The following is a 17,587-nucleotide window of genomic DNA, read 5'->3' as shown; positions in this document are numbered from 1 at the left end:
GCTTCTCAGGGTCTGGATGCACAGTGTGGAGAGGGTCTTCTGACTTGGATCTTGGTCAGGGGCAGACATGGGCCCCGGGGGACGCTGTAGGAGTACCCTGTGTCTGGTGGTAGCGCTGGTGCAGGTTGTAGCCGTCATATGTCAACAAGATGCCAAACCCGGTGAGTGATGGAGAAGATGCTTTTTACATTAGGTTTTATATTTACAAGTGCGTTAGGAAGAGGCTGTACTTGAGGGTGCTGCTGGTTTAGTCCCAGTTTGGCTCTGGTTTAGTTCTTTCTAACGGGTCTAGTACTGTTTTAGTCCTGGTAGGAAACAGGTTAATCCAAGTTCCACCCAAAGACCTGGTTTAGTACAGTTAGTGCTACAGAAGTGAAACATCTGATGAGGTAAATGTTGTGTCACACATGGACCTGTGTAAACTAAACTGTAGAACTCCTTTTCTCTTGGTTTAGAACAAAACAGGTTTGACCCAAGTTTACATCTTGTTGTGTTCTATTTTAGACCTAGTTCAGAATCCTACTTTACTAGTTTGTCACTGGTTTGCAGCCCAGGCTTCTAACACAAGGACTTGAACATTCATCTCCTGAACCCCAGAGGAACCGGCCATTTATGATATGATTGTGAGAGATGGTGAAGCCTTTATTTAGGAGCCTTTTCTGCAGAGTTTTAAAATTTGTAGTAAATTAAATACAATCCATTCTTGTCCGTTTAGTGCTGTTGTGGCAATCTCTATCTTGTGTTTTCTTCTTTAGTTTTTGTCTATTTTAACGGAGATGGCAATAGAACAGTAAAGATATAGCACGGATACAGCTGTGTCTATGTATATATACATATATACATATACATATATACATATACATACATATATATATATGTGTATATATATATACATATATATATACATATATACATATATATATACATATATACATATATATATATATATATGTGTATATGTATATATGTATATATGTATATATATGTATATGTATATATGTATATATGTCTATATATATATATATATATATATATATATATATATATATATATATATACATATATATAGGACATGATTAGGACATGATGCATTTGCTTGTTTCCGTGACTGTTTCTTTCATTTAATTTCGACTGGTCAATTAAACGATCTCGTTGAGGTCTTGTGAGCCTGTAGTGATCGTAGTAGAATTATATTATGTCACATTGTTTTATTCAGTGTGTGTTTGAAGAGGATGTAGTGACAGTCATGTGATGTATGAAGTTATGTTTGAGTGTTTTCTGTTTGTCATTGACGTCGATTGAGGAAATAATAAAGGCTTATTTTGTCTTACATAGTAATGATATTAATGAATTACAGGCAACTAATCATTGTATTATGAACACATTATAAATGTTTTGTTTTAGATAAAGTGATGAGTGAATACTGCTGTGATACACTCAGAAAGGGTTTGTCATATTCCTCAAGAGCTGGTATTTCCTCCTTTTGACCATCCTAAAATGAGTCCTTAGTCATTCCGGACCACACTGTCTTTGTGGTGACGTTCACACCCAAAGCTCACCACATTCTATCATCAAACATTATTTTTATGTCTATTAAATCAACATTAGCACCTGGCACTAATCCAACATAAGGGAGCACATCTCGTCTAAAATAACAATGACAGTGTGTTGAGTTTTCTATAGCTGCTCTCCCGGAGCGGAGAGTGCGTATGAGTTATTTCAGTCGTGAATGAGGGGTTTGCTTTGCCATAGTTATAATGATGTGGTCAGGAGGATGGGATGGACAAAAGCAGACCACTCATTATGGTCAGAGAACGGGCCAGAGCAGACGGGGCACACCCAGAGTCCAGAGCAGCGAGCGGGGCCCAGAATGTAACTGCACAGGGTTCAGCATGGAGCGCATTTTAGACGGGGAAGTGCTATTTAAATTATATTGCTGCATAAGAAAGACCTAAATGCTGCATGGGAATCAGCAGAGCATTTACCCCTGAATTAGAAGATTCCTTTTACTCAAAGTCTAATCTATTTGTAAGGAAGTTGGCAATGCTTTAGTAGAAGTGAGCTGAATTCTTAAAGTAACATGTTTATAGGTAACAAATCATTCTAAATAATGCAATATTATCAAAAATATTGTCTTAATTACAAAAATCACCCCTGCCTTCCTCTGTAGGGTGGCACTAGCGGTGGTCTGTGCCCCCCCTTGCCAATCCCAAGATACGCCCCTGCTTTGGCAGCATTTACAGGTCATGTAATAATGATAATAATAGTAATAATAATAATATTCCAAATACAATTTGAAAGTGCTACAGAGTAAAAACCGCACCACAATTCAATATGAAAAGATATTCATTATAAGCTTGTCTATAAAGGGGGGATCCACTGTCTGAGGTGGTCTGGAGGGCGTTCCACTGACAGGGAGCAGCAGCCTCAAAGGCCCTGTCTCCCATGGTCCTGAGCAGTGTCCTGGGCAGGAGCAGACGCTGCTGTTGGCCTGGTCCGGCCTCAGGTGTGTAGTGTGAGCTGTTCTGTGAGGTGTGGTGGGCGTGCAGAGGGACCTTGTACTCGATGCAGAGGTGAACAAGAAGCCAGAGGATGGGGGTGATGTGTTTGTGTCCCCTCATCAGGACCCTGGCAGGACCCTGGCAGGACCCTGGCAGCGCTGTTCTGAACATACTGGAGCTTTTGGAGGCTCCTGACATGGATCTCGATGAGGAGTGTGTTACAGAAATCAAACCAGGAGGAAACAAAGGCCTGGGAGAGTTTCTCTGCTGCCGGAAGTGGAGAAAGGAACAGAGTTTGGGAATATTACGCAGGTGGAAGAAGGAAGTATTGCAGATGTGGGTGACATGATTGATGAAGGTGAGGTGGGGGTTGGGTTTTTGAGCCATTCAAAGGAAGTTCTGAATCATCCAGGTCTTTATCTCCTCCAGGCAGGTCAGGAGCTGAGGCGGGTGACAGGAGCTGAGGCAGGTGACAGGAGCTGAGGCAGGTGACAGGAGCAGAGGGGGATTTACTCTGATAGACTGGGTTTTGTCCAGTTCCTGTCCTGGCTTAGACCTGATTTAGTCCGTGCTTAAGTCGATGGTATGTGTGCAAGAGGAAACATCAATCAATAATAAGCCACACATGGAATTTGGTTTATCTGGATCAAACAACCTGTTGCACTTGATGTTGCTAATTTCTATCTTTGAATGCATGGTTTTTATACCAGTATAATATATTTATTAACCACATTCACTTCTCTGTTGTGCTCATTTGACATTTAACAATTTAGATTTTCTGTTTTCAATAAGAAGCAATAGATTTAGTTTTGCTTTTGGTAGTTTCCACCTCTCATGTGTAAGTATCAGTTAGAATTTTTAACACCAGATTATTTTCTGAAATAAAAGTAATCCTTGCCCCAGGTGGAGGAGTTCAAGTATCTCGGGGTCTTGTTCACGAGTGAGTGAAGGATGGAGCGTGTGATTGACAGTTGGATCGATGCAGTCGCTGCATCGACTGTTGTGGTAAAGAAGGAGCTGAGTCGAAAGACAAAGCTCTCGATTTACCGGTCGGTCTACGTTCTGACCTCACCTATGGTCATGAGCTTTGGGTAATGACCGAAAGGACAAGATCGCAGATACAAGCGGTCGAAATGAGTTTCCTCCGCCGTGTGGCTGGACGCTCCCTTAGAGATAGGGGGAGGAGCTCAGTCACACAGGAGGAGCTTGGAGTAGAGCCGCTGCTGCTCCAGCTGAGGTGGCTCTGTTCCGGAGCCTCCTGGGCTCCTCCCTGGGGAGGTGTTTCTGGCATGTCCGACCGGGACGAGGCCCCGGGGAAGACCCAGGACAGGCTGGAGGGACTATGTCTCTCTGTGGCCTGGGAACGCCTCGGGATCCCCCCGGAGGAGCTGGAGGAAGTGTCTGGGGAGAGCGAAGTCCCTGCTTAGACTGCTGATGAAAATGGAAAAGTGTTGACACAGACTCTCAGACGTCTGGGGCATTGATAGTCTAATGCTGTTACTTGCATCACACTAAGAACAGCAGCGTGTGAAGCTGTTGGTTCTGGCACAGGGCGGAGTCAAGCTCTATGTGTCCCACCTTCAGTCCACCTCAGCCTGAATCACATCAGAAAACATGTTTTATTCCCATGTCAGTATCTAAGAAACAACACCTCACAATCTAGAAAACCTGACAACTATTTCCCTCTGCTTCTATTAGTGAGCTATCTTTTATGAGTCATTAAAGAAAAGAAAAACACACTTTTTCATGACTCACATTTTATTCAAGTCACCTTGGTCATTATAACCAATATCAAGCTAAATGATTTATTGTCTTACACTCTCACATTCAATTACTTGGGTTCACTTTAGAGGAGCCAATTTTAACACATACACATGTTTGGACATTTAGAAAATGAGCTTGAATATGGACACATGTAAGACAAGACACTGGGGCAGATGGGACTCATACACAGGGACACAGTAACAGGGACACAGTAACAGGGACACAGTAACAGGGACATAGTAATTGCATAACTTTCTTACTTTAAATTATTCTCTTTTTTTGTTCATTTGAGTTTGTATTGCCAGAACAATGTTTGGTTGTCATGGTGATGATAACGTCACCAAGCTGAAGATGGCATTTACTACTTATATGTTTTATACATTTGATTTGTTGATTTGATGCATAGTTCACCCTGAATAAAGCTCAGAAACAAGAGTCATGTGGTGCCGAGGGTTCCTGTACAGGTCTTATACTGAGAGTAATGTGGTGCTGAGGGTTCCTGTGCAGGTCTTATACTGAGAGTAATGTGGTGCCTGAGGTTCCTGTACAGGTCTTATACTGAGAGTCATGTGGTGCCGGGGGTTCCTGTACAGGCCCTATACTGAGAGTAATGTGGTGCCGGGGGTTCCTGTACAGGTCTTATACTGAGAGTCATGTGGTGCCTGAGGTTCCTGTACAGGTCTTATACTGAGAGTAATGTGGTGCCTGAGGTTCCTGTACATGTCTTATACTGAGAGTAATGTGGTGCCGGGGGTTCCTGTACAGGTCTTATACTGAGAGTCATGTGGTGCCTGAGGTTCCTGTACAGGTCTTATACTGAGAGTCATGTGGTGCCGGGGGTTCCTGTACAGGCCCTATACTGAGAGTCATGTGGTGCCGGGGGTTCCTGTACAGGTCTTATACTGAGGTTAATGCAGTGCCGGGGGTTCCTGTACAGGTCTTATACTGAGAGTCATGTGGTGCCGGGGGTTCCTGTACAGGTCTCATACTGAGAGTAATGTGGTGCTGGGGGTTCCTGTACAGGTCTTATACTGAGAGTAATGTGGTGCCGGGGGTTCCTGTACAGGTCTTATACTGAGAGTAATGTGGTGCCGGGGGTTCCTGTACAGGTCTTATACTGAGAGTAATGTGGTGCCGGGGGTTCCTGTACAGGTCTTATACTGAGAGTAATATGGTGCTGGGGGTTCCTGTACAGGTCTTATACTGAGAGTAATGTGGTGCCGGGGGTTCCTGTACAGGTCTTATACTGAGAGTAATGTGGTGCCGGGGGTTCCTGTACAGGTCTTATACTGAGAGTCATGTGGTGCCTGAGGTTCCTGTACAGGTCTTATACTGAGAGTAATGTGGTGCTGGGGGTTCCTGTACAGGTCTTATACTGAGAGTCATGTGGTGCCTGAGGTTCCTGTACAGGTCTTATACTGAGAGTAATGTGGTGCCGGGGGTTCCTGTACAAGTCTTATACTGAGAGTAATGTGGTGCCGGGGGTTCCTGTACAGGTCTTATACTGAGAGTAATGTGGTGCCTGAGGTTCCTGTACAGGCCTTATACTGAGAGTAATGTGGTGCCTGAGGTTCCTGTACAGGCCTTATACTGAGAGTAATGTGGTGCCGGGGGTTCCTGTACAGGTCTTATACTGAGAGTCATGTGGTGCCGAGGGTTCTTGTACAGGTCTTATACTGAGAGTCATGTGGTGCCTGAGGTTCCTGTACAGGTCTTATACTGAGAGTAATGTGGTGCCGGGGGTTCCTGTACAGGTCTTATACTGAGAGTCATGTGGTGCCGGGGGTTCCTGTACAGGTCTTATACTGAGAGTCATGTGGTGCCGGGGGTTCCTGTACAGGTCTTATACTGAGAGTCATGTGGTGCCGGGGGTTCCTGTACAGGTCTTATACTGAGAGTAATGTGGTGCCGGGGGTTCCTGTGCAGGTCTTATACTGAGAGTAATGTGGTGCCTGAGGTTCCTGTACAGGTCTTATACTGAGAGTCATGTGGTGCCTGAGGTTCCTGTGCAGGTCTTATACTGAGTTAATGTGGTGCCTGAGGTTCCTGTGCAGGTCTTATACTGAGAGTAATGTGGTGCCTGAGGTTCCTGTGCAGGTCTTATACTGAGAGTAATGTGGTGCCTGAGGTTCCTGTGCAGGTCTTATACTGAGAGTAATGTGGTGCCTGAGGTTCCTGTACAAGTCTTATACTGAGAGTCATGTGGTGCCGGGGGTTCCTGTACAGGTCTTATACTGAGAGTAATGTGGTGCCTGAGGTTCCTGTACAGGTCTTATACTGAGAGTCATGTGGTGCCGGGGGTTCCTGTGCAGGTCTTATACTGAGAGTAATGTGGTGCCGGGGGTTCCTGTACAGGTCTTATACTGAGAGTCATGTGGTGCCAGGGGTTCCTGTACAGGTCTTATACTGAGAGTCATGTGGTGCCGGGGGTTCCTGTACAGGTCTTATACTGAGAGTCATGTGGTGCCAGGGGTTCCTGTACAGGTCTTATACTGAGAGTCATGTGGTGCCAGGGGTTCCTGTACAGGTCTTATACTGAGAGTCATGTGGTGCCAGGGGTTCCTGTACAGGTCTTATACTGAGAGTCATGTGGTGCCGGGGGTTCCTGTACAGGTCTTATACTGAGAGTCATGTGGTGCCGGGGGTTCCTGTACAGGTCTTATACTGAGAGTCATGTGGTGCCAGGGGTTCCTGTACAGGCCTTATACTGAGAGTAATGTGGTGCCTGAGGTTCCTGTGCAGGTCTTATACTGAGAGTAATGTGGTGCCTGAGGTTCCTGTACAGGTCTTATACTGAGAGTCATGTGGTGCCTGAGGTTCCTGTGCAGATCTTATACTGAGAGTAATGTGGTGCCTGAGGTTCCTGTACAGGTCTTATACTGAGAGTCATGTGGTGCCGGGGGTTTCTGTGCAGGTCTTATACTGAGAGTCATGTGGTGCCGGGGGTTCCTGTGCAGGTCTTATACTGAGAGTAATGTGGTGCCTGAGGTTCCTGTGCAGGTCTTATACTGAGAGTAATGTGGTGCCTGAGGTTCCTGTGCAGGTCTTATACTGAGAGTAATGTGGTGCCTGAGGTTCCTGTGCAGGTCTTATACTGAGAGTAATGTGGTGCCTGAGGTTCCTGTGCAGGTCTTATACTGAGAGTAATGTGGTGCCTGAGGTTCCTGTGCAGGTCTTATACTGAGAGTAATGTGGTGCCTGAGGTTCCTGTGCAGGTCTTACTGGCAGATGATCAAAACATACAAACTAAACACAGATGTTACAATCTTAAACTGGTTTGTTTATGACCAAAAGTTTTGTACCAAATAGGCTTAAATCAGAAGCTACAGTCACATTGATCTGATGGAAGAACGTATCCCTTCAATTTATATTTTTATACAAACTGCAAACAGCTCCACATATGAGGAAAAGTATGATAAAGACTGTTCTGGCTCATGTGTTACGTGTAAGAGAGGTTAGCATGTGGCTAGGCCCGGAAATACAGTCATTTTGGCTAGAAACCTGTGATGCATCTATTCTGAAAGTATTTAACAAGCTCGATCCTCTTCATTGTACATCAGTCACATGAGGTCCCACCAAATCTTAAAAACAACAAAAAGGTTTCAAGTGTCTTATGGCATTATTAAGGTTAAAAGAAAGAAAACTGTCCCACTGGAAAGGCTGACTTATGTTAAAGGAGATATGTACATCCCAACAGTGTGTGTCCCTGCCAGAGGAGGAGCTCAAAATCACATGTTTGGAGGGAATTTTGTTGGAAATATGTGTCATGTCAAAGTGCCCATTATTCACAAGGAAATGCAACTGTTGGAGAAACTGTGGCAGCAGGAGACAAACCACTGTCATGTGTTTTAGGACCGTCCAGTGGCTCACAAACACTGGACTTAAAGGAACAGTGAACAGCAGACTGTTTTTGACATTTCCATCTCAATGTCGGTGTAATCCCTCATTCGTCCAGGCGTGTTCCATAGTAGAAAAAGCTTCAGTTGTTTCATCTGGACTCAGTTTGAAAAAATAGACGTTTCGACTCTCATCCAAGAGTCATTGTCAATAAAAGAATTTAGATCGAGAACTCCGATATTAATACTGTTCTGTGGTAAGACCCGCCCATTGGGCGGAGCCTTCCTGAAGTAGAAAGAGTTGTTTGTTTCAACAGAAACTCCCCCCTTGAATCTACCGAGCTAGCCTTTTTCAAACTGAGTCCAGATGACTACAACTGAAGCTTTTTCTACTATTTCCATCTCAATGTTCTGGGGCCTCAAAACTCTTGCCATGGACACGATAAATGGATACTTTCATCAAAGGAAATGGATGACACAAACCTCACCAATGATAAAGGACGGGACTGACATTGTGACAGACATCAGGCAAATGGAAAACATGACATTCGGACTTGATTTGACTTTGAATGATTTTGTTTCCCTGAATGTTGTGCTGCTTGTTTTCTTTTTATTACGTTTTTTTACTCTCTGGTCTCGTTCTGCCCTGTGTTTTATGTTTCATTTTCGTTCTGTTTTAAATGACATTCTAAAATCATTGTAGAAATAAACTCTGGCATGGAACGCTCCAGGACGAGTGAGGGATTACACCCACTTGATTCTAAAATGTATGATTTAGGCAAAATGTATGATTTAGCCACGTAGCAACCGATAACGCAACGATGGCACCCAAGTTACTACATTATGGCTTATTACATTTACATTTGTCCAAAGTGATGACATCATTATTACCGTTATTATGTTATTAGTTGCTACAAGATAATGAAATCGACATAAATTTGACACATATTTGGTATGTGTAGTGTTTTTAATACAACAACTATACTATTCATTGTTTAAAGCAGTGGTTCTCAACCTGCGGGTCACAAAATGATTTTAGGGGTCCCCAGAAGAAACGTGGAACATTCAGTCAACTGTAATCTTAAACAAAGCTTAACAACGTCTATGGGCGGGTCTTACCACAGAACAGTATTAATATCGGAGTTCTCGATCTAAATTCTTTTATTGACAATGACTCTTGGATGAGAGTCGAAACGTCTATTTTTTCAAACTGAGTCCAGATGACTACAACTGAAGCTTTTTCTACTAAAGCTTGACACGCTCTAGATGCAGTGGCAAAAGTAGATTCCAGCCAAATGAATGTATTAACGTTGTTCCACAGTATGGCATTAAATGTATCTTTCTTGCATTTATTCAATTACATTCATACGGTTCATAAATTAAAAAAACATGCATTCTAACTGTGGTGTCATGTATAAAAGCTTACGTGGATTAGGACTAAAAGTGTGAAACAAACTAAACACAAAGCAGCTCAAACGTGCCACGTTCATGAGAATCTCTCTTTCTTCTTCTGGTTTTGGGACTGAACTGTATTTTTTAAAGTTCATTTGTCTTTTTATAGATCACAAACATTGCTGTGCCTCTTCCATGGAAACAGACCAGTTTAAAGCCAGAATGTTACATTATGCACCTTTAACACTCGTCTTCCATGACATCCTCACAAACCCTTTTATTATTGTGAACTCATTATTTCCAGTGAATTCTGAACGTGTGAATGCTAGCCGCGTTAGCATGTAGCGAGCTGTGTCGAGGGCGCGGCTCATGCTAACCCACCGCAGGCTAACCTCGCTCCAGCAGAACCTATAATCCAGAGTGTGGTTTCCCTGAAATAACTCTGCGTTTGAAGCGGGGCCTCGGCGCACAGCAGGGGCCCCACATAATCACCAGTCACACAGGCTGCGGCAGGTGCACGAGGCGCTGCTCTGCACTCGACATTCAGACTCACACAGATGTGACTTTTCTGCTGAATGTTCCACAGAACGGCTTTTGTTACAGAGCCAAGACTGTGACGAACATGAACCTCTTCTACAGGAGAGCAGGGCCGGAGCAGGGCCTGAGCAGGGCCGGAGCAGGGCCTGAGCAGGGCCGGAGCAGGGCCTGAGCAGGGCCGGGGCAGGGCCGGAGCAGGGCCTGAGCAGGGCCGGAGCATGGCCTGAGCAGGGCCGGAGCAGGGCCTGAGCAGGGCCGGAGCAGGGCCGGAGCAGGGCCTGAGCAGGGCCGGAGCAGGGCCTGAGCAGGGCCGGAGCAGGGCCGGAGCAGGGCCGGAGCAGGGCCTGAGCAGGGCCGGGGCAGGGCCGGAGCAGGGCCTGAGCAGGGCCGGGGCAGGGCCGGAGCAGGGCCGGAGTGGACAGTCCATTAGTTTGTAGGTCTGGACATTTAGTTCACTTTATTACTTTATTACTTTATCTTTGAAGACGTCATAACACACGTCAGTATTTTCAGAGTATTACCAAAACCTCTCCTTCTTCTGTATCTGCTTTGTTAGCGTCATAGCATAAACTGACCCGGGTTTATTGTCATTGAACACAGGGAAAACGTTAAAGTGCAACATGAAACAATGAATAATAAAATAATAATAATAACAACGTCTATAGAGTCTAATATGGCATCTAATGTGGCAAAAATAAACTTGGTCTCAGTATGTACACAGATATTTACACATAAATTATATATATAATTATCTCTGAACCTATCTATGCTAAATGTGAGTTCTACTAAAGCTGATGTATTATTTGACACAGTTTTCACTCTAGTATTACATGTGCCACACGTATGTCAGAGGAAACTGCTGAAATGGACAAACAAAATGCCATTTTAGCACTATTATTATCCACATGAAGGTGAAAGCATTAATACAGGACGTTCAAGAGAGAGTTTAAACATAAACCTTTGAGATGTTCCTACAAGAGACACGTCTGCAGATTACGCCTGAATCTGTGATATTGTGTGAAGTATATGTAGTACTTTGTGTAGTACTTTGTGTGTAGTATATGTAGTACTTTGTGTGTTTAGTGTGACGAGAGCGCCACCACTGTCTGAACATAAACCATACACGCACTTACAATTTATGACCCTTTAATTATATATATATATATATATATATATATATATATATATATATATATATATATATATATATATAATTATACCTTTACGTTTGTTTTGAAGCTGCTGCAACTTTTATGGGAAATTGTGAAATCGTGGAACTTTTATGGATTTCTAATTGTTTTCTTTTATGTGTCTCAAAGTGAGTGATTTTAGGCCCGGCGCGAAAAAGCATCGCAGTCTGTGTATGTGGGGGTCCAGAGGGGTCCAGAGGGGTCCAGAGGGGTCCAGAGGGGTCCAGGGGTCCAGAGGGGTCCAGAGGGGGTCCAGAGGGGTCCAGGGGTCCAGAGGGGTCCAGAGGGGTCCAGAGGGGTCCAGAGGGGGTCCAGAGGGGTCCAGGGGTCCAGAGGGGTCCAGAGGGGTCCAGAGGGGTCCAGAGGGGTCCAGGGGTCCAGAGGGGTCCAGAGGGGTCCAGAGGGGTCCAGGGGTCCAGAGGGGTCCAGAGGGGTCCAGGGGTCCAGGGGTCCAGATGGGTCCAGAGGGGTCCAGACGGGGTCCAGAGGGGTCCAGAGGGGGTCCAGAGGGGTCCAGGGGTCCAGAGGGGTCCAGAGGGGGTCCAGAGGGGTCCAGAGGGGGTCCAGAGGGGTCCAGGGGTCCAGAGGGGTCCAGAGGGGGTCCAGAGGGGTCCAGGGGTCCAGGGGTCCAGAGGGGTCCAGACGGGGTCCAGAGGGGTCCAGAGGGGGTCCAGAGGGGTCCAGGGGTCCAGAGGGGTCCAGGGGTCCAGAGGGGTCCAGAGGGGTCCAGAGGGGGTCCAGAGGGGTCCAGGGGTCCAGAGGGGTCCAGGGGTCCAGAGGGGTCCAGACGGGGTCCAGAGGGGTCCAGACGGGGTCCAGACGGGGTCCAGAGGGGTCCAGAGGGGTCCAAAGGGGGTCCAGAGGGGGTCCAGAGGGGTCCATAGGGGGTCCATAGGGGTCCAGAGGGGTCCAGAGGAGGGGGTCCAGAGGGGTCCAGAGGGGAGGGGGTCCAGAGGGGTCCTCCAGAGGGGTCCAGAGGGGAGGGGGTCCAGAGGGGAGGGGGTCCAGAGGGGTCCAGACGGGGTCCAGAGGGGTCCAGGGGTCCAGAGGGGTCCAGAGGGGTCCAGGGGTCCAGGGGTCCAGAGGGGTCCAGACGGGGTCCAGAGGGGTCCAGAGGGGTCCAGAGGGGGTCCAGAGGGGTCCAGAGGGGGTCCAGAGGGGTCCAGGGGTCCAGGGGTCCAGAGGGGTCCAGAGGGGTCCAGGGGTCCAGAGGAGGGGGTCCAGAGGAGGGGGTCCAGAGGGGTCCAGACGGGGAGGGGGTCCAGAGGGGTCTTCCAGAGGGGGTCCAGAGGGGTCCTCCAGAGGGGTCCAGAAGGGGTTCAGAGGAGGTCCAGAGGGGTTCAGAGGGGAGGGGGTCCAGAGGGGTCTTCCAGAGGGGGTCCAGAGGGGTCCTCCAGAGGGGTCCAGAAGGGGTCCAGAGGGGGTCCAGAGGGGGTCCAGAGGGGTCCAGAGGAGGGGGTCCAGAGGGGTCCAGAGGGGGTCCAGAGGGAGTCCAGAGGGGTTCAGAGGGGAGGGGTCCTCCAGAGGGGTCCAGAGGGTCCAGAGGGGGTCCATCACCTGCTTCTGTCCATGTTGTCTGGAATGTTCCACTATAAGGCGTTAAATGAAAGGTATCTCGCTAACATGTGTCAAATTAAAGGTCTTTTATTGCTGAAAAAGACCTTGAGACACATGCATTCTTCTTCCGTGTGACTTGCCCTGTGGTAGTTTAAAGGAGACATATTGTGTTTTTTTCTGCTTCTTTGCATTGGACTGTAACAAAAGTACATCATCATTTTACATTTGACTCATTCAAACTGGATATTGATCCTGTGGCACTGATCAAATGCTTTTATGTTCGAGGCTACGTGACATTTTAGATCTCCACACGCGTCACTCGGACTCACGCCTCAGTTTTACAGGGATTTGGGCGTGAATAGGGGATAGGTGGGAACAAGAATTTTCGGAGCACTGGAAGACGGAGGATGAACTCGAACTTGTACGAATCAATTAAAAGAAACAACTTTGAGGAAACTAATGATGAGGAAACACTGTAATGCATATGTCTCCTTTAATGACAATCAGATGTGGGGGATTTGGAGATCGGTCGCAACTATTAATAACTCACAAGGAAAGGTTTGATTATTGTCTTTTTTAAGCTTTAAATCAGCTGTTGTCTTTCATAGTAACAAATGTTGAGGAAACGATGAAGCCGATGCTGTTCTGGAGGCAGTATCCAGGTATTTAACGCTACTTTCAGGACATTTGTCATGTTTTATGAACAATTAAAACACGTGGTCTTTTAGTTGAGTTGGAGTCACAGATGAGCAGAGTCCGAGTGCTTTGAGGAGAGGACGTGAGCCACTTTTGATTGACAGGCTGACTCTGAGCTGTGGTTGGCTGGCGTTGCCTCTTCTTGCGCCTGATTGGTGGAGGGAGCGTCAGCTGACCTCCCGGACGCGTCTCCTGGTCTGAACCGCTCTCAAACGCACGTTAACAGATGTGCTTTATTATCCCCCAAAGACCCGTGAAATATGTATCATCATTAGCTTCATAATCATCGAAAGAAAAGATTATGTTTGAATATTTATTGGCCGTAGGAAGCGTGTACAACCTTTATGCTTTAGTGACACATAAAAAGTACAAACATCCAATTAAAGATTGGTTAATAAGCGCCAGTTAATTGTTTATAACCCTTAGACAATTTACTACCAGTAATTACTCATGTTTAGATAACTTATAATGCCTCGTAAAAGTGAATACGTGTAAAATGTACTATTATTAAACTGTTTTCAATCGTTCTCAAGTGATAAACAAGTGAATGAGTAAATGCCTTATAAGTATTATGAACAGAAATGTAGTGCTTATCAATGCCTTATACGGTAAAGTGTTGACTAAGGAACGTGATTCTAGCGTGCGACAACATGAACTTTGGTTATTCATTTAAAAATCCCATAGTGACAGAGAAGGAGAAAATGCATATCTATTTATTTGTTTATTTATTGATCCCTTTAGCTGTGTCCAACCTTCCCAGAGAAGTATTTGTACAGTAAAACTTCAACATCTGTCTTTTACCTTCAGTTCGATCATAATCTATTAAATAAATACATAGTGTAATTACATCAAATGTCTTTATTTGTTTTATTTGCCAAAACCTTGATTTTTTTAATATTTTGTGATAATCTGAGGTTTATCCCAGTTCCTCCACTGAAATCCCATCATGCTCTTCTTCAGTCTGGAGAATGCTTTAAAGGCTCTTTCCACATCTTCAGGACACGGCTCCATCACTCATTGTCCTTGTGTTTCTGCTGCAGACAGCTGTGTAGTAGATGGAGTCGTCCGTTCCCATGACGAGGTGTGGCGGCCCTCCCCCTGCAGTGTGTGTGTGTGCGAGCGCGGGACCGTCCTGTGTGAGGACATCCAGTGTGAGGAGCTGGGGCCCTGTGAGCACACGCTGACCCCTCCTGGAGAGTGCTGTCCCATCTGCTCCAGCCTGCCAGCAGAGGGCGCCACTGTACAGGACAACACAGGTGAGCACCGGCCTCAGGCGCACTGGCCTCAGGCGGCCTCAGGAGGCCTCAGGAGGCCTCAGGAGGCCTCAGGAGGCCTCAAGCGGCCTCCTGAGGCCTCAGGCACACCGGCCTCAGGCGCACTGGCCTCAGGCGGCCTCAGGAGGCCTCAGGAGGCCTCAGGAGGCCTCAAGCGGCCTCAGGAGGCCTCAGGCACACCGGCCTCAGGCGGCCTCAGGCGCACTGGCCTCAGGCGGCCTCAGGCGCACTGGCCTCAAGCGGCCTCAGGCGGCCTCAGGCGGCCTCAGGCGGCCTCAGGCGCACTGGCCTCAGGCGGCCTCAGGCGGCCTCAGGCGGCCTCAGGCGGCCTCAGGCGCACTGGCCTCAGGCGCACTGGCCTCAGGCGGCCTCAGGCGGCCTCAGGCGGCCTCAGGCGGCCTCAGGCAGCCTCAGGCGGCCTCAGGAGGCCTCAGGCGCACCGGCCTCAGGCGGCCTCAGGCGCACTGGCCTCAGGCGGCCTCAGGAGGCCTCAGGCGCACTGGCCTCAGGCGGCCTCAGGAGGCCTCAGGCGGCCTCATGCGGCCTCAAGAGGCCTCAGGCGGCCTCAGGCGGCCTCAGGAGGCCTCAGGCGCACTGGCCTCAGGAGGCCTCAGGCGGCCTCAGGAGGCTTCAGGCGGCCTCATGCGGCCTCAAGAGGCCTCAAGAGGCCTCAGGCGGCCTCAGGCGGCCTCAGGAGGCCTCAGGCGCACTGGCCTCAGGAGGCCTCAGGAGGCCTCAGGAGGCCTCAGGAGGCCTCAGGCGGCCTCAGGAGGCCTCAGGAGGCCTCAGGCGCACTGGCCTCAGGAGGCCTCAGGCGGCCTCAGGCGCACTGGCCTCAGGAGGCCTCAGGAGGCCTCAGGAGGCCTCAGGCGGCCTCAGGAGGCCTCAGGAGGCCTCAGGCGCACTGGCCTCAGGAGGCCTCAGGAGGCCTCAGGAGGCCTCAGGCGGCCTCAGGAGGCCTCAGGAGGCCTCAGGCGCACTGGCCTCAGGAGGCCTCAGGCGGCCTCAGGCGGCCTCAGGCGGCCTCAGGAGGCCTCAGGCGGCCTCAGGCTGTTATCATCATACATATCATTATTATATGCACATAAATGTAGTCATTATAACGTGTTTGACATAGTTTTACATCATTTGTAGACTTTTAATTAATTATATTTTATGTCTTTTGGGTCTTAACTAAAGTAGCTTCTAATACTTCTAGTTAAATGTTAGGATTCAAGTATAAAAATATGAAGTATTGTAGATATGTTTCTGTTCCTCATGTGGATGAACATCATTTAAAACGTGTCTTTGTTGTGCATAAATAGTTGTTGTGTCATTCATGCTGTAGAAGATTATTTTACTACTGAAACAACGTTCAAAAGAAAAGAAGCCCCCCAAACACGTGGGCCCTCAGGGGTCTTTAAGCTTCTCGACCATGGGGCCATCTTCATTTACCAGTGTTGTTTGATTGGTTTGGATGTTTCCATCAAAAACTCTCACTTTTTATATCATAATAAATTGTAATATTTTATCACTTAGTTAAAAAAGGAATTGGGCCCCTCAACACGTGGTTTGGACAAAGACCCCAGATTGAGAATTCTGGCAGTAGTATATATAGTATGTATATATAGTATGTATATATAGTATGTATATATAGTATGTTCACTGCCCCAGAACCATGTATAATTCCCAAATAAAAGCCTCTCCAGCTCCATATGTCACATTATACAGTACATTCTGAGCTCCGACCGTTATTCGATTCGATGAAACGTGTCGTGTGTCGTTGTGTTTCAGTTCCCGATGTTCCCGATGTTCCCGATGTTCCCGATGTTCCCAATGTTCCCGATGTTCCCGATGTTCCCAATGTTCCCGATGTTCCCGATGTTCCCGATGTTCCCACGTCCGAGAGCTGCACCGTGGACGGTCAGGAGCACCTCCACGATGCCATCTGGAAGCCGGAGCTGTGCCGCGTGTGCGTGTGCGACATGGGCGTGGCCCTGTGCGAGGAGGTCCAGTGTGAGGCTGTGACCGGGTGCACGGAGCTCCTGACCCCCCCGGGAGAGTGCTGCCCCGTGTGCGCCACCAGCTACGCCAGCGCCAAGGCCCAGATAGGTACCAGAGGAGACTAATGTTTGAAATGCAAATGTCAGACCGGGTGAGTTCAGAGGGAGAAGAGCTCTATGTTCTGGACCGTTCATGACACAGGACAGTGCAGCGTGACATGGGGATGAGACTGGGGAAGGACATGCAGCATAATTGTTCAGAGTCTAATCCAAACACGCTGTGGCTCACATGGAGCTAACCATAGCAGGACACACTATGAAGATAGAACTTTGTCATTCTAATGGGACAAAGTTCTTGTAATAAACGTAATAAACGTGTGCAACAAGTTAACATTTATCATCTGCTTAATCCATATTTCTGTTCTGTTTTCACAGCGGTCAGGGGCCCAAAGGTACGTCCTGCACTAGTCTGTAAATGTAAACCTGTAAAAACAACATTTGAAACATTATTATCTGTTTTCAGGGTCAAAAAGGTGAACCTGGGGACATTCCTTATGTAAGTAATAATATCAAATATTTATCTATATCTATATATATCTATATATATATATATATATATATATATATATATATATATATATATATATATATATATATATATACATATACATATACATATACATATGTGTGTGTGTGTGTGTATGTGTGTCTAACCTTAACCACATGTTGTTGTTTCCTCAGATCGTGGGCATTCCTGGACCCACAGGCCCCATGGTGAGGCTTTGATGACATTTTAACTTATTGCATTGATATTATATTACATATTAAATAACATTGCCTTTTATGTGTATTTATTAC

The 17,587-nt window shown here is 47.0% G+C and overlaps 1 protein-coding gene across 1 annotated transcript in view; it reads left to right on the top strand.

Moving 5' to 3' along the window:
• LOC140364246 (kielin/chordin-like protein) overlaps positions 1-17,515 on the top strand; it is a 17,573-nt gene extending 58 nt beyond the window's left edge. Inside the window, exons 1-6 of the mRNA XM_072450347.1 lie at positions 1-161; positions 14,514-14,729; positions 16,521-16,838; positions 17,165-17,181; positions 17,253-17,285; positions 17,471-17,515. The exon at positions 1-161 is cut by the window's left edge and continues 58 nt beyond it. Of these exons, the coding sequence (XP_072306448.1) occupies positions 68-161; positions 14,514-14,729; positions 16,521-16,838; positions 17,165-17,181; positions 17,253-17,285; positions 17,471-17,515 (723 nt within the window). The 5' untranslated portion in view covers positions 1-67. The remainder of the gene's footprint in view (positions 162-14,513; positions 14,730-16,520; positions 16,839-17,164; positions 17,182-17,252; positions 17,286-17,470) is intronic.
• Positions 17,516-17,587: the final 72 nt, after the last annotated feature.

The sequence above is a fragment of the Eucyclogobius newberryi genome, unplaced genomic scaffold (assembly GCF_026437365.1).
Source record: "Eucyclogobius newberryi isolate DKJ021-1_F unplaced genomic scaffold, fEucNew1.0.hap1 SCAF_1, whole genome shotgun sequence".
Classification (NCBI taxonomy): Eukaryota; Metazoa; Chordata; class Actinopteri; order Gobiiformes; family Gobiidae; genus Eucyclogobius; species Eucyclogobius newberryi.
The sequence above is the reverse complement of the archived record's forward strand: the minus strand, read 5'-3'. Positions and strand labels throughout refer to the sequence as shown.